Genomic DNA, 15,650 nt, shown 5'->3' on the forward strand with positions numbered 1-15,650 from the left:
GATTTTCAGTCTCCCTTGTTAGTAAGTGTCCGTTTGATTAATTTGACGAATATCCACATTGGCTTAAAGCACACGTGTGCTGCTGCCCAGATAGTTCGGATGTCACTGTTAACATGTCATAAATCAGGAAATGTGATTATTTTTCCTTCAGATTGATAAAAAAAACAGATCACGGAGAGAGGCTATACCTGCTGTTTTTATTTTTTTTTATTATTATTATTTTTTTTGTCTTTTTGCTATTTCTTTGGGCGCTCCCACGGCATATGGAGGTTCCCAGGCTAGGGGTTAATCGAGCTGTAGCTCCGGCCTACGCCAGAGCCACAGCAACGCGGATCCGAGCCACGTCTGCAACCTACACCACAGCTCAGGCAACGCCGGATCGTTAACCCACTGAGCAAGGGCAGGGACCGAACCCGCAACCTCATAGTTCCTAGTCGGATTCGCTAACCACTGCGCCATGACAGGAACTCCCCATAGACCTGCTGTTTTTAAAAACACACCTGGGTATTTATTGTATATCTGCCCGTTTCGTAGCAAGTTTACATCGTGCCTGGCACGTGCTATGTGAGAGGCCCGTGGCTGGGAAGGTGGAGCTGCTCCTCGTTGGGATCCATGGTCTCCAAGATGAAGGCAGATTGTCTGGGAGACAAAACGACCTCGAGTTCTCTCGGGCTTGGCTCCTCCGTAATTTCACATTTGACTCTGGAGGGCTCAGTGAACATGATTTTTACATTTTGTCATTTCATTTGTAATGAAATATGCCTCTGATGTAAATAAAATAGTCTCTGAAAAGGGCAGCACGGCTGTTTTATCGCCACCGTAAACTTTAGATGTGTGTCACTTTGCTTCACCTGTTGATCCATTTTAGCACGTCAGGCATATGGGAATGACTGGCAGTCAGCCGTGTTCTGCGATGTCACCCAGTTCTGATGCTGATGGCCGGCTTTTTTCTCGTAGATGTCGCCGCATCTGAGTTCATTGAGGAAATGCTGCTGAAAGCCGAGATTGCCTGGGAGGGAAAAATGAAGGAGCCTTTCTGTGCTCCGACCTTGGCCCAGGAGGAGCCCTATGAAGAGGTGGTCTCAGACCTTCCCGCCCTGCCCAGCAAGCTGTGAGTGCCTTCGCCCCAAGTCCCAGACCCTCGCTGGGTGGGGCCTCAGTCATTCTCATTTGTCACCCTCTCTGGCCACCCGTCACTTTTCCCTCCGTGTTAAGTGTCTGTCTCTCCACCAAAGTTGGAGCATTGACGCTGCACGTCAGCATTTACTGCAAGATACTTGTGGGCAGTAATGCATTTAGCTTGCAAGCCCTCTAGGTCGTTAAACATTTCTGTCTCGGGTCTTCATTCAATTTGTCATCAGGAGAACAAAGATATTATTTTAAACATACTCCCTGTTTCCAACTAAACTGATATGTAAGATTTCCAATAACTATCATAATGGCTAAATTTCCTGAAGTAGGAAATAGAAATACAGTGTTTTTTTGGACTGCCCTGCGACATATGGCGTTCCTGGGCCAGGGATCCGATCCGAGGTGCCGTTGTGACCTACACTGAAGCTGTGGCAACCCCAGATCCTGTAACCCACTGTGCTGGGCTGGGGATTGAACCTATGTCCTGGCGCTGCAAAAATGCCACCAATCCTGTTGCACCACAGTAGGAACTCCCAAATATTCATTTTTTCCTCTAAGTATAAAGCTAATGATTTCGGATCATCTGAAGTGTCTCCTCAACACTGGCCCATGCTACAAAGAGGATGGAATTTGAAACCATTATGCTATGTGAAGGAAGCCAGACACCAAAGGCCACACATTGTAAGATTCAATTTACATGAAATATCTGGAATCAGCAAATCCATAGAAACAGAAAATATATCAGCGTTTGCTGTGTGTGGGGGCGGGTGAGAAGTGACTCCGTGTGCATGTGGCGTTTCTTGGGGGGAATGATGAAAGCGAGAAGCAGATGATTGCAGAAATTTGTGGATGTGCTAAAAAGCGCTGACTTGTATGTGTTGAAAGTGTGCGTTTTGTGCTACGTAGATTATATCTCTAAGGTAAATAAATACATAGAGATAAATGATTTCAAGTTGAAAATCAGGTGTGCTGCATATGCGCAGTGGGACCTTGAGAAAGTGACTTCCTCTCCCTGAGGCTGCGTTTTGACTGGTTCTGGAGATGACAGCTAATACTGGAGTATTTGTGGGCTCCCTGCATGGAGAGCCCTGTCTGGGTTTGGGACCATCTGAGCCATCATCAAACAGTAGAGATGCGGCCAAGTGACACCTGATCAGGGATGGAGGTGTCGAATGAAAAGAAAAGATTCACAGCGTGAGTGTTGTGAGTTAAGTTTACGTGGAGCAAAATGTGGACTGTAGCCCAGGAAACAGCATTTCAGAGCTTGGAGAAACTGCTCTAAAGAGGCCGGGGCAAAGTCAGCATGTTTGTGATTTTGGTGAAAGGAGAGGGTTATGCAACCAAGCACGCATTTTGCGGAAGGTCCCTGCTGGTCTCAGGAAGGTCACTGCTGGTCACGAGGAGCAGACGTCGCCATGAAGGATTTAGTGCTTTTCTAGCTATGAGGAGATCTGAGAATTGGGATCATAGAATCTTCTCCTGAAAATGCCTAACTCTCTGAAGACCTGTTCTGCCAGTTTTGCTGGGGCACAGAGCGCCCCACTCCTGATCCCCACCGGAGCTCCTTCCGGGGTGTTGAGAGTTAGCAGCTGCATCGGCTCGCGACTCAATCCGTGTAGAGGCAGGTGGCAGGTGCCGTCTCCAGATCGCATCAGAGGGCATGCCGGGATGTGGCGGCTGAAGGGCTTATAGATGGATCTCGTTCCTAGGCAGCTTTCTCAACCAGGTCCCTGGCACGGATGAGCCGGAAGAGAGGGCTTCCCCGATGAGGCTCATGATGGCAAGAGGAAACGTCATGGTCTCTGCAGGGGGCTGCTCGAGAAGGAGAGGAGCGCTAAGGAGACCCCCCGAACTCATCCATCAGAGGCAGGCCCAGAGTCTGCATGACTCGAGTTCCCTTCCTGGCAGGTGGCGGGGAGGCTTCCAGCAGATGCGTGACAAGGCCGCGGTGATGCATAAATGAGCTGAGGGCAAAATCCCATTTCCGAGTCTGTCCCATCGCAGACAGAGGGAAACACTTTTTTAAAAAGTGTATATGACTTTATTTTTCCATTACAGTTGATTCACAGGGACACTGTTAATTTAAAACCACTCTGGGTAGTGCAGAGGCTCCAGTCAGGCATCAACGCATCGGCCTCTCCTTACTACTCTGCCACATTCATGACTGGATCTGAATTCTTAACCGTGTTGAAAAAGAGCTTGATTGTGTGTCAGACCTCAGCTAAGAATCCCATGGGTTATCTTATTCCATTGTGAAAGCCCTGGTAAGATTTTCTTACTTTCCCAAGATTACAGAGCTGGGAAATGAAAGGTCAGGATTGAGAGCCCCGCAGTCAGAGCCCAGGTCGTTGGTAACTACAACACGTTACCCCGCTCCTGCTGCCACAGGCAGGGAGAAAATGGTACCATGTTTACGAGGGAGAAAAAGGAAGAAAGCCATACTTAGAAACCAAAGTTGGAGTCAAGGAGTGTTACTTGAATAATAATAATAATAATACGTAGTATTTAATGGATTTTACATTATCATATGTTTAATGAGAATGGCAAATTGTGTGCTGGCTGGTCACTAGCTGTTTCTTGCAAATCTTAGACTCCATTCATGATTTTAAACGTGGTTTTTATAATTATTTGTGTACTAGTATCAATTCCATATAATTCTTTAGTCTCTTCGAATTTAAAACTACTTTTTTCAAATTAAACATGAAGGTAACTGTGAATTATATAAAAGAATAATGAGCATTAGAATTGGATGTTATTAACACTGAAGAAAGTTCCAAGAAGAAATCTCGTCTCATTGGTAGAGCTTCTGTCGATTGTGTAGAAGAGCAGAGATATTTTTGAGATTCATTATTACTGTGTTGTTAATATTTCTGCAACTTAATAACATCTTAAGGTTGCATCTTACTTTTCCACTTACAAAAGTGCTTTCACTCTTTTTGCTGGATTTTGCTTAAGCCTAGCAATAGACCTCAGGGTCTGGCATGGCTAGTTGGAAGGACTTGGTGATTTCAGTATTTTCCTGTGATCTCCCAACTACAAGGTGCTAGAGTTAGAATGTAATGCATATATCTTAAATAAAGAGATGATTTATTTTGCTATTGAAAAAAAAAAAGGTTACTATACAAGATACATTCCAAATGACCTGCAGTAAACCGTTAGAAGCTGCTGACCTTGCTCCTTACATGCATATGTTGCTTATATCACAGATGTTTACTGTGGAGGATTGTTACTTTCCAGATGCTGATCTTAAAATCAATACCTGGAGTTCCCATCATGGCCCTGCGGAAATGAATCCGACCAGGATTCATGAGGTTGCAGGTTCGATCCCTGGCCTCGCTCAGTGGGTTAAGGATCCGGGCGTTGCCTTGAGCTGTGATGTAGGTCACAGACGTGGCTCAGATCTGGCTGTAGCTGTGACTATGGTGTAGGCCGGCAGCTGTAGCTCCAATTCGACCCCTAGCCTGGGAACCTCCATATGCCACAGCTGTAGCCCTAAAAAGCAAAAACAAACAAAAAAAAAACGTAAGTTCCCATTGTGGCCCAGTGGTGAAGAGCCTGACAAGTATCCATGAGGATGCAGATTTGACCTGGCCTCCTTCAGTGGGTTAAGGATCCAGCATTGCCACGAGCTGCGTACTAGGTCACAGATGTGGCTCAGATCTGGCATTGCCATGGCTGTGGCGGCAGTTGCAGCTCTGATTTGACCCTGGCCCAGGAACTTCCATATGCCACCGGTGCAGACCTAAAAAGAAGAGAAAAAAATTACCTAATAATTCCCGTTACTTTTCGAATCATATCATGGGCTTCCAGTAGAGAGATGTTAAAACATAAACCGAGTTAAAGCGTGAGTATAAATTCTGTCATAATAAGTGACAAATTCTTTCATAATGTCATTTTGGATAAATATTAACTTATGTATGGGTCTACAGTTTGGGATATTTTTTTCTGCTTTAAAAAATAAAAGAGAGCAAATCAACCAACTTGCCCCCAAAAGTACTTTTTACTGTTGTTTATATTATTGATTGAACAGTATGTTTAATGGATTAATCCATGGTTTTTTTCTATGCAGTTAAGTGTAATTTTTAATTGCATTTTTCTCTCGTTGACAATGAGCAAGTCTTTGAAAGTTTGAAATAAGTTTATATTGAAATCTGACGTATTTCATTGAAATCTGCTGTCATCGAGAAAATTAAATCAAAGAACAGCTCAATTATAGCATTAAGGGTTTTTTAGAATTCTGAAAAAATGACAGATAGGCTTGTTTAGTTTCACAGCTGAGCACTTGTGTACAATTTCATTTATCATTCATGAATTTATACTGTTATAAATATGAACTAGAGCAAATAGATGTGATGCAATAATAATTAGGTGCAGTTATGTTTTAATGCAGGAAGATTTATTTTCTATAATCTACTTTCAGAACGAGTTTTAGCACAAGAAGGAAAAATGTGGACATGAGACGTCTCCTTTGTAAACAAACCCACAACCATTATGAAGGATGTAGCACTGTCTTTAAAGCAGGTGAATGTGTGTATTACTGAGAGAAAAAAAAAAGCAACTGTGCTTGTCGATTTTGTCACAATATCACAGTCTTGATTTGGGCACCAATCTCCTGAGATATGAGGTATGTCAAGACGTTCTCGAATGCCCGTCTTTTGATTGAGGACGTGTGCAAAGTGGCCAGAGAAGTGACACGGTGGGCAGGAGGTAGAGTGTACTTCCTTAACATCCTCTTGGGCATTGTTTACAAAGCATCATTTCTTCACACACCAGGTGTGTGAGAGTCGGTGGTTGCACGTGGCGTTTGGGGAGGGTTTGGGTCTCTGTCTTTCTCCTCGTCTCAGCCTTGCTGCAATGTTTTGCACACTCTTTCTTTCGCCTTTCCTCTGTCCTTATTTTGCCCAGGACCGAATAGGGCAGAGTCACTAATAGGAGAAGCATGGAGTTAGAAGGACCTTAAACTTTCTTCTCTTCTTCTCCGCCTAACCTGCCATTAGGGCCACACTGAGTCACTAGGAAATCGCGCTGTTAGGAGTCAGCCCAGAGTCCGCATTTTCTAAGGAATCTTCTATCCAGCAAACATGATCGTGGGGTCTGTTAGCGGCTTGACACCCAAGTTCACGTCTCAAAATGATGTAGCTCCAAAGGTCCTTCCCACTGTAGCATTCTCTCCCCCCGGTCTCCATCTGTAAAGCTTTTGGGATTCCTCTCCCTTCGTTAAATCTGCAACCGCCCTCCTCACGCTTGACTGCTGGTCCCCCCTCTGTTCTTTCTTTCCTGCCGACGGGGTGCCCCTCTGTGTCATCTCTTCCATCCTTGGGTGTCTTGGTGCCTCATTGACTATTATTGCCTCTAGTGAAACAGCTGCTCCTGGCTGTGTCCTTGGTGGCTGAACATGGAGCTGCTCTCCTAGGGTTTTTCATCCCTGAGACAGTCTAATAGGTGCCAGCTTTTGTTTCTGATACTTTCTTTCATGGAATCCTTGAGTTGGAACCCACAAAAGTTCTGCACAGCATCTCCGTGGAGGACAGTAGCTCCCTAAACACTTGGGGGGGTTTCGCCTCTTAGTAACAACAACCGCGATAAGGACAGATAGTTTGGGGACAGTTGCTGGACATCAGTCAGGACCTGTACAGGGTGTGTTACGTGGATAATTTCATTTCATCCTCAAAACAGCACCCCGAGATGCTGTCCCCCGTCTTAGCGTCCCTGTCTGGGGCTCAGAGCTGAAGGGACTTCACTTATGTCACACCCATGTATTCAGTCTGACACTGTATCAGTGAGAGGGCTCTTTTCCTCGGTGATTCTGAACCTGTGAACTTGGCTTTTAAGGAGGAAATTATTCACCTGCGTCTCAGTGACGGCCCTTCAGCTTTAGGCGGGGGGCATTGTCAATGGAGGATGAGTGTTTAGTATGACAGCTTGAGAAGTCCATCTGTAGTGAGGAAGCGGTGTCCCTGCCACAGAGATGCTGAGGATGAAGGCTCCTTGCAGTGCAGCTGCTGTGGGTCTCCTTTCCAGTTAGAGTCGCCAGTGGCCGTGGCCCGAGATGGGGCCACTGTTTTCCACCTGTCCACCAGGATACCCACTCACCCCGAGACCGTGCTCACTCTGAGTGTCTACCAACCAGTGATGTGTTTCAAGGACTGAGCAGCCGAACCTCTGTTCCTGGTTGGGAGACGCACCTGGGCGGGTGGCGGGTCCTTTACCCGCAGGGCGAGGGTGCAGAGGCTCTGAGTTCAGGACCCACCGTGACCTGACCCCATGTGTCTTTGTAGAGCTGATGTGCATCTTTCACTGAAGCTGCAGTAGCAAGTTCAGGGCCTCGTGAATCATTCGAGTGAATTGTCAAATCTGAGAAGGGCTGAGGGAACACCCGAATTTGTAGCGAGTGGCTCAGAAGGGCGGGTGGCCTGGGCACTCTCAGACGTGTGGCTGACGTCAGAAGTGGGGCAGCCTTGTTGCGGAAGGGGCCCTTAGAATGGGGTTCCTGCTAACTGTGGGTGGTCTGTCCGTGTCAGAAGTGCACTGCAGTGCAGCCCAGAGTGACGGCGATGCCATCTGTGTCCTGGGGTTGTTCCTGGGGACTATATGAGTTACTGTGCCTACAGTTCGTAGAGCAGAATCTGACTCATTGTAACACTACCTAGTGCTTGAGAAATGGCAGAAGGAAAACAAAAAAGATGTTCCCCCTTCATCCGTGAGCTGTCAGCAGAATCATCTAAAGAATGCACGCCTTCTAGCTATAAGCTGAGACAAGAGAATCAGGCCTGCAGTGTGGTGCTTTTGTACTAATTACAGCCCTTTGGAGGAAATGGTATTTTCTAAGCAGCTGGAAAGAAAATCCAATCTGGGAGAAAACCAGCTTTGGTTGGGTGACTGCTTTGATGAGGTTGTCGAGTTGCTTGGTCTCCAGGGCTTCGGCGTCGTGGGGCCCTTGGGGTGGAGAAAAGATCTTGCTGTGCCTGGGGCTGGGAACTTCTGGAGGATGCAGAAATGGGCAGGGCTGAGGACCACAAGGGAAGGGCACTGGTGGTGGGAGGTGGATCCAGGGAGGCTTTGGCCGAGTGGCTGTTGATGAGAAGACATACCCTGCTCGGATTATTGGGTGGCTCAGTGGGTTAGGAATGCGTCCTTCTTGACCTCAGAAAAGCCCGATACTCACGATAGGCTTAGAATGGGCTTTTAATGGAAAGCCTTGAATGTGCCACATTTTAGGAAATAGGTTCACTGGGCACACAGTCAAGAGCCAGCCAACTCATGGCTCCCCGCAGCTTTCCTCCATGGCCTTTGCTGCTCAACTGAAGATATCAAATTGCATATCAAATTGCATATCAAATTGAAGATATCAAATTGCATATCAAAGCAATTTCAATAATAATTTCCCTCTGTCTTTATTTAAATGCCACGACCTAGGATGGATGGATATAATTATCTGCATTTTATTCATGGAGAAACAGAAGCACAGAGGTTTGCTGGACTGAGGTCTGTGGCTGCTGCTCCTGGAACCTGTGTCTTTGGATCCTTTGTTCATAGTCTCTGCCCTAAGGCAGGAAGGGCTCAGGAAGAATCCAGGGCATAAGCACACTCTTACCAGGTGGATCTAAAACCATTTTACATAAGCAGGAGATAGCCTTCCACCTGTGCCTAAACGCTATGGAAATGTCCCCTTGCCGTTCAGACCAGAGGGCTTAGAGAGATGACCCTGCAAAGTCCCTTTTACTCTAAGGCCCATAAGTACAGTTGTGCTACAGCCACGAACTCCCTTTGCCCTGTTGGCTGCACTCCACATCCCTGGTTTTATTCCGTGAGACACGTATTCTTGTACATTAACCATGGCTCTGAATGACCTGAGCATTTGCAAAATCACTGCAGCTTCTGGGAATGCCTCATGGTCAAATAGCATCACCAGAGATAAAGTCCAAGCAGACACCCAGCCCTGAGTCTCCAGAGTCTTCACAAGCTCCCGAGCTGTTGCCCTGATGTCAGGAAAGCCATGCTGGCCGCAGGCCATCTGCATTTTTTTTTTTTTTAAGGTTTGTTAAAGTAGAGTTGATGTACGGTGTATGATATGGTGGTCGTGTCTGCTGTCCTCACAGTGACTCCGTTATACACGGACACACATCCGTTCTTTTTCAGATTCTTTTCCCACATAGATGGTCACCGAGTATCGGGTGGAGTCTGTGCTGCGCAGCCGATCCCTGCTGGCCGTCCATTCCGTAGACGGCCATGAGCGCGCCGGTCCCAGACCCCCAGGCCGTCCCGCCCCGCACCTGCCCCCTCTGGTAACCATGAGGTAGTTTTCAAAGTCTGTGCGTCTGTTTCTGTTCCTGGCACGTCACGTAGGGATGCTGAGGGTGAGCCCTGAGACGCAAATGGACTAAGCACTGCCACCGGGGCCCTTGTGTGTATAGTGAACTTTATGACTGCTGTTTTTTGTTTTTTTTATTATAGTTGATTTTCAATGTTCTCATGACTACCATTTAAGAAATAGTTTCAGTGATCAGAGCATTCACCCGTTGCATTAGCTTCATGCATGAAAGAAATACCATGTAAGCCCAATTTTCAAAATGTTGGCACTGATCAGGAAGAAAGGCAGTCGTCCTACCTAGAGAATTTTCTTCTTGGGAGCAGAAATGCGATTTGGAGCCACCTCTCACTGTGCAAGCTTCATTTCAAGAAAGCAATTTTAGTTATGTTCCCAGCTCTGATGCTCAGCGCACAGCATCACACTCTGTGACGGGGCCGTAAGGTGCCCCCACATCCACGACTGCTTATCTTTGCCCGAGGGCATGTTCTCTCCTGATCCTATAAAATGAGGGTGGGAGTGAACCCAGATAGGTTGAAGCCCTTCAAAGGGACATTATTTTAAGCTCTAACCGCACTTTTTAGTGGCCAAGGTGAGCACTACTTGGGAGAACGTACAGGAGAAGGATCAGCAGAGACTTTGTCGGGACTCCTGCGGTCCCGTCATTAGTTCTGGACCAAACCTGCAAATGGCCCTCAGCAGGTTACTAGAGCCCCAACCACACCGATGCCTGCGTTACTTGGACCAACTCAGTGAAACGAAGCCCTCGGCGTCGTTTGACCAGCCTTCTTTAGAAAGTAGGTTCACTCGCTTTTCCTCCGTGTGGACCAGACCAGCTACTGGCATGTTATCCAATTTCCCTCATCCACGTGCTTGGAAGCCCCAAGGAGTGTGTTTTGTTTACTAAATCTAGCAAGTCTAACTGGGTAGGACCTTCTAGGAAAACTGTGGTTCTCCTGATTAAAGGGACAGATTTCAGGGAGGGGGGAGGGAGTGAGATCGACTGGGAGTTTGGGGTTAGTAGATGCAAACTATTACATTCAGAATGGATAGGCTTTGAGGTCCTGCTGTACAGCCCAGGGAACTCTATCCAGTCTCTTGGGATAGAACATGATGGAAAATAATGTAAGAAAGGGAAATATGTATATATATATCTAGGTCACCTTGCTATACAGCGGAAATTGCCACAGCATTGTAAATCAACTATGCTTCAATAAAGAATAAAAAATATAGGGCAGGTTTTTCTGGTCAGCTTTCTTGTTTTGTGTCCTTCTAACACCTCCCTGTCTGGAACAGAAATGTATTACCTGGAGATGCCACGTGCTCCTGCCAAAGGATGGAGGTCATTGGCTCAGAATACAGAACAAGAAGCTACAACAAATCTAGGTCCTGGGAGATTTGCTGGGGTGGTTAGCGTTCCTGGCTGGCTGTTTCTGGATTTCCTGTGGTATGGGAATGATAACCCTTCCCTGCCTTAAGATACTCCCCTTAGTTTCTGACTGATGAAGCCTCATCGATACTGCCTGATACCAGAGCTATTATATCCCTGGGGCACCCTACCTGGGGCACGGTGCCCTACTCAAAGCGGTAGTGACGACAGTACTTAACTCTCCAGGGTGTCCTAACGTCCCCTGCGGCTTTTCATGACCTTATCTTTTTAATCCATCACTGTCAGAAGTTTCCTGTAACTTGAGTGCCCATAGGTCCTGGTTTGGTCCGGTTCTAATTAGCATCCATTTACTTAGCGTAATTATTCATAAAGCCTTCTTTCAGCTTGAAAGTGTCCTCGTTGGCAATTTATAGTCTGCTGATACAGAATCAGGGGACTCCGGGATACAGTTTCGTGTGTAGTTTCATTTCAGATTCATATTTTAAAGAAAGTAATTAAAGGGTCATTTACCTCAGCACGACGAATTCATAAAGCCCTTTGGATTATAAAGGGCTTTTGCATCTAAACTCTCATTTGATAGATATAAAGTTCTTTCTTTTAGTTATGTATGCAGCAAGACAGCCCGCCTGTTTCCTAGTCAAATATTATGACTACGTTGCTAAAAATCTGAAGACTGTAGCTTCGAAGTCTTGCTCAAGCTGTCACTCATTTCCCTAAGAACTTATCCTCGGGAAGGGAGTCTGTGGGCCAGCGGAGAACAGAGAGAGATGTCGGCATGGAGGAGGAAGAGAGACACTGAGGATTGTTTAGTCGGGTTGCCAATGGAAACCATCCCCACTAGCCCTCCAACATTGTCGGGCAGCCAGGTGGCCCTCCAGCATTGAGGACTAGATAGACGCGCTTAGGGTCAAGGTGGAGGGCGAGGGTGGCATTTCCTTCCAGGGCTGTTGTTTCCTGTATTTGAAACAGTTCCATTGACGAGAGCGCACTGCCCTTCAAGTGCTTCCTTCCATCCACGACTGCATACACTCATTTTCTTCCCTTACATGTATAGCCTGAATGTGTGTGGGGGCGGGGGGAGACAGAGACGAGAGAGACCCCTCTGAGGCTTGCTCTGGCAGCCTCATAAGTTGTACCAAATTGCATCAAATTTACGTACTAAAAAAGTCTAAACAATGCAGGAGATGGTTAACCATCTCTTTAATTTAAATGGGTGGTAATGTTGTTTTCCTACCAAGATCATTCATTAAAGACCCGTTCCGCAAAATAAATATATGCTAACCAGTCACTTCTAGCAACTGGAACTCCGTACATCCTCAGAAACTTCGTAATGCACAGAGCTTCTGGATTCAGTATTTTATTTTAGGGATTTTAGAGTAATGACAATAAAAACAAAAACTAACGGGACTTAAGTAAACTTAAAAGTTTCGGCACAGCAAAGGAAACCGGAAACAAAAGGAAAAGACAACCCACAGAATGGGAGAAAATATTTGCAAATGAGTCGACTGACAAGGGATTAATCTCCGAAATTTATTAACACCTCCTACAGCTCAATACCAAAAAAACAAACAACCCCATCAAAAAACGGGCAGAAGATCCAAACAGACAATTCTCCGGAGAAGACATACGGATAGCAAAAAACACATGGAAAGATGCTCAGCATCACTCATTGTTAGAGAAATGCAAATCAAAACCACTCTGAGGTACCACCTTACACCAGCCAGAATGCCCATCATCAAGAAGTCTACAAACAATAAGTACTGGAGAGGGTGTGGAGAAAAAGGAAGGAACCGTATTCACTGTTGGTGGGATTGTAAATTGGTGCAACCACTGCGGAAAACAGTATGGAGAGTCCTCAGAAAACTAAAAACAGAACTAACTACCATTTGATCCAGCAATCCCACTCCTGGGCATCTATCCAGAGAAAACCATGACTCGAAAGGGAAAAAAAAGAAAAGAAAAGAAAAGACACATGTACACCATTCTTCATTGCAGCACTATTTGCAACAGCTAAGACATGGAAATAACCTAAATGTCCATCGACTGAGGAGTGGATCAAGAAGAGGCGGTACATACACACAATGGAATATTATGCCGCCATTAAACTGAAAGAAATAACGGCATTTTTAGCAACATGGATGGACCTAGAAATTACCATGCTAAGTGAAGTCAGTCAGACAATGAGACACCAACATCAAATGCTTTCACTGACATGTGGAATCTGAAAAAAGGACACAATGAACTTCTTTGCAGAACAGACACTGACTCACCAACTTTGCAAAACTTACGGTTTCCAAAGGAGACAGGTTGGGGAGTGGGGAGATACACTGAGGGCTTGGGATGGACATGCTATAAAATTTGTTTGTGATGGTGGTTGTACACCAATAAATGTAATAAAATTCAATAAGTATTACCAAAAAAAAAACCAAAAAAAAATTAAAAAATTTTATTGGCAGATCTCTGTTGGGAACTACTAACCTGAATGTGAACTATCTTAAAAAGAATATAATTTGCAATCCAAGCACAAGTGACACGTGGACATTTGTATTTATGTTTAGATTACCAAAATGGTTTTTTAAATTTTAGGTTTTTCCTCTGACATAAACTGGTCATTTTTGGCGGGGCAAAGATAGCAATTACCTCAAAACTCTCCAAGAACTGTTTCATTCAGCATTAATCTTTGGATCATTATGTTATTTTATTGATGCAGAAAATCCCCAGTTCCCTATAATAAATAATTTATGTAGCTATGTTCCTAGGATTAAAATTGAGAACTAGCTACTTGGTCCATTACTTGACCACTAAAACACTCAAATAATGGCCTCACATATGCCGTTTCTTCACGTTTGTTTCTGTAAAAGTTTTTTTCCTTATTGGCCTAATATATCTCAATATAGTCCATTTTATTTGTTCTCTTTGGTTTTCTAAAATTGCTTTAGTTATAATGGGCAATAATTGTCGCCCGTGTTAGTTTTATTATGTTCCTGTTTCGATTTTCAGAAATAAAATCCTAGTTCCTACAGGCACATTTGCTCTGCGTGAAATGCTTTTTATGTTTATAGAAATAAGTTAAATCTTGAATCAATCCAGTAGAGTTCAGAAATTGGTTGTCTGCTGGCCTCGTCCCATCTAATTTCTTCCACAGTCAAGTTAAAGATTTCTCCCCACACTAATCTAAACCACCCTTGCGTGATAGCTCTTTCATTTTCTTTATGTTTATGGGAGTCTCCCTTACCAAAAGCCTTCTTTTACCAAATAGACTATGTAATCCTATTTTTTCCTTTTTCACTGATAAATGTCTAGCCCTAATAATTTCTTTTTTATAACCAGATTTTTTTTTTCCATTGGAAAAAATGTGGAAAATGCAGAATAACATATAGAAGTGTGAAAAAAAAAATCTCTCATTAGTGTCAAGAAAAATTGCACCAGAGAAGTTGAAGATAACAGAAAGACTTTGCTCAAGAGTATTGGAGAGGAGAGAATTTGAGCTCCGCGCCCTGAAACTGGAGGCTGGGAAGCATGTTAGTTATGGGGTTAGTGGGAAAGGGCTGGAGGGGGTTATTTGGAGGTTGGTCAGTGTGATGTGGCTTGATGATGCTTGGTGGAGCCAGGCCCCTGCCCTCCCACAGACGTTGGGAGCTGGGCGCCATCTTTCATGACAATTGCATTTCAAGGGGGTGTCCCTCTGGTGCTTGAGAAAGACATTTATTGAGTTGTAAGCCTGGGAGGGGTTTACATCTCAAAGGGGCAGAGGCAAAATTGTATCATTTTAACTTCTTTAAAGTAAATCCTCTAAGAAGGGAGAAGTCTGGGGTCTAGAGCAGGGAGGAACCCCTCTAATGTTCAGTTGAGATGAGGGAACGTAACATCCACCTTCATCATTAGGTCCCCTTTCGGATGAAATTACCAACTATTCATTTGGCACAGTTCTCACCCTTTATATGTTTCTTCTTGTTTATTACGTCGAATTCCTCTTTCTGTATAATTGCAACTTATTTAAAAAAAATTAACCTTATAAATATTTAGCCATAAGTATTGAATAAGTGTTAAAATACCAATGATTACTTTGAGATTATTCCTTTTTCTGGCAAAATAGCATTTTAATACACATTTTTATTCTGCAGATGGACAGTGAAAATTTCAATATAGAGAAGCTAACTTATCGAACACTGTTGTTAATCACAGTTATTATGGCTACAATGCATTTCATTTAAAAAGGAGAATGGAAACCTAAAGAAAAAATCTTCTGTAGATCATTTAAAACATGATCACAGACCATCAGCCTAGATGCGTATTCTTCATTCTCTTAGAGAAAGTATCTGCCTGACTAATTATTATGTTGCCATTTAATCCAATTGAGTTATTTAGTCATTTCATTTTATATGAATGAGAGTAGTTGTAACTAGCTACTTGTAATTATTGTTAGCAGTAGATCCTGGAATATATAACCTGAGATATCATTGAGTGTATAGATGAGTTTTAAAAATGCAGGTGAAAAAGTGTATGAAGGGAGATTATGTCTTAGCAACACTCGGCTGAAGGACTTGAAAAACACTTAGCTATTACTTGATCTAATTCCTGCACCTGGTAAAGGTGGAGCTGCGGTTTTGAAGGTCTTAGAGGGTGAGGTAGTAGCCAAAGTGAGGTAAAAACTGAGAACGAGGCCACTGTATTCCTGGACCAATCTTCTCTTCGACAATAGTTTTCAAGGAGCCTGCTGGTGACACCACGATTAGAACTGAGGTATGAAAGGAGAATTTCAGCTATTTAGTAAACTCACCATTTCTTCATCTTAGAAACCCTTCAGAATTGATGATTTTA

General features: G+C 44.3%; 1 protein-coding gene across 1 annotated transcript in view; it reads left to right on the plus strand.

The window, feature by feature from the left end:
• Positions 1-15,650, plus strand: part of MYO16 (myosin XVI) — a 532,176-nt gene that overhangs the window by 228,378 nt on the left and 288,148 nt on the right. Inside the window, 1 exon segment of the mRNA XM_021065905.1 lies at positions 958-1,111. Coding sequence (XP_020921564.1) covers positions 958-1,111 — 154 coding nt within the window.

Source organism: Sus scrofa, chromosome 11 (genome assembly GCF_000003025.6).
Source record: "Sus scrofa isolate TJ Tabasco breed Duroc chromosome 11, Sscrofa11.1, whole genome shotgun sequence".
NCBI classification, from domain to species: domain Eukaryota; kingdom Metazoa; phylum Chordata; class Mammalia; order Artiodactyla; family Suidae; genus Sus; species Sus scrofa.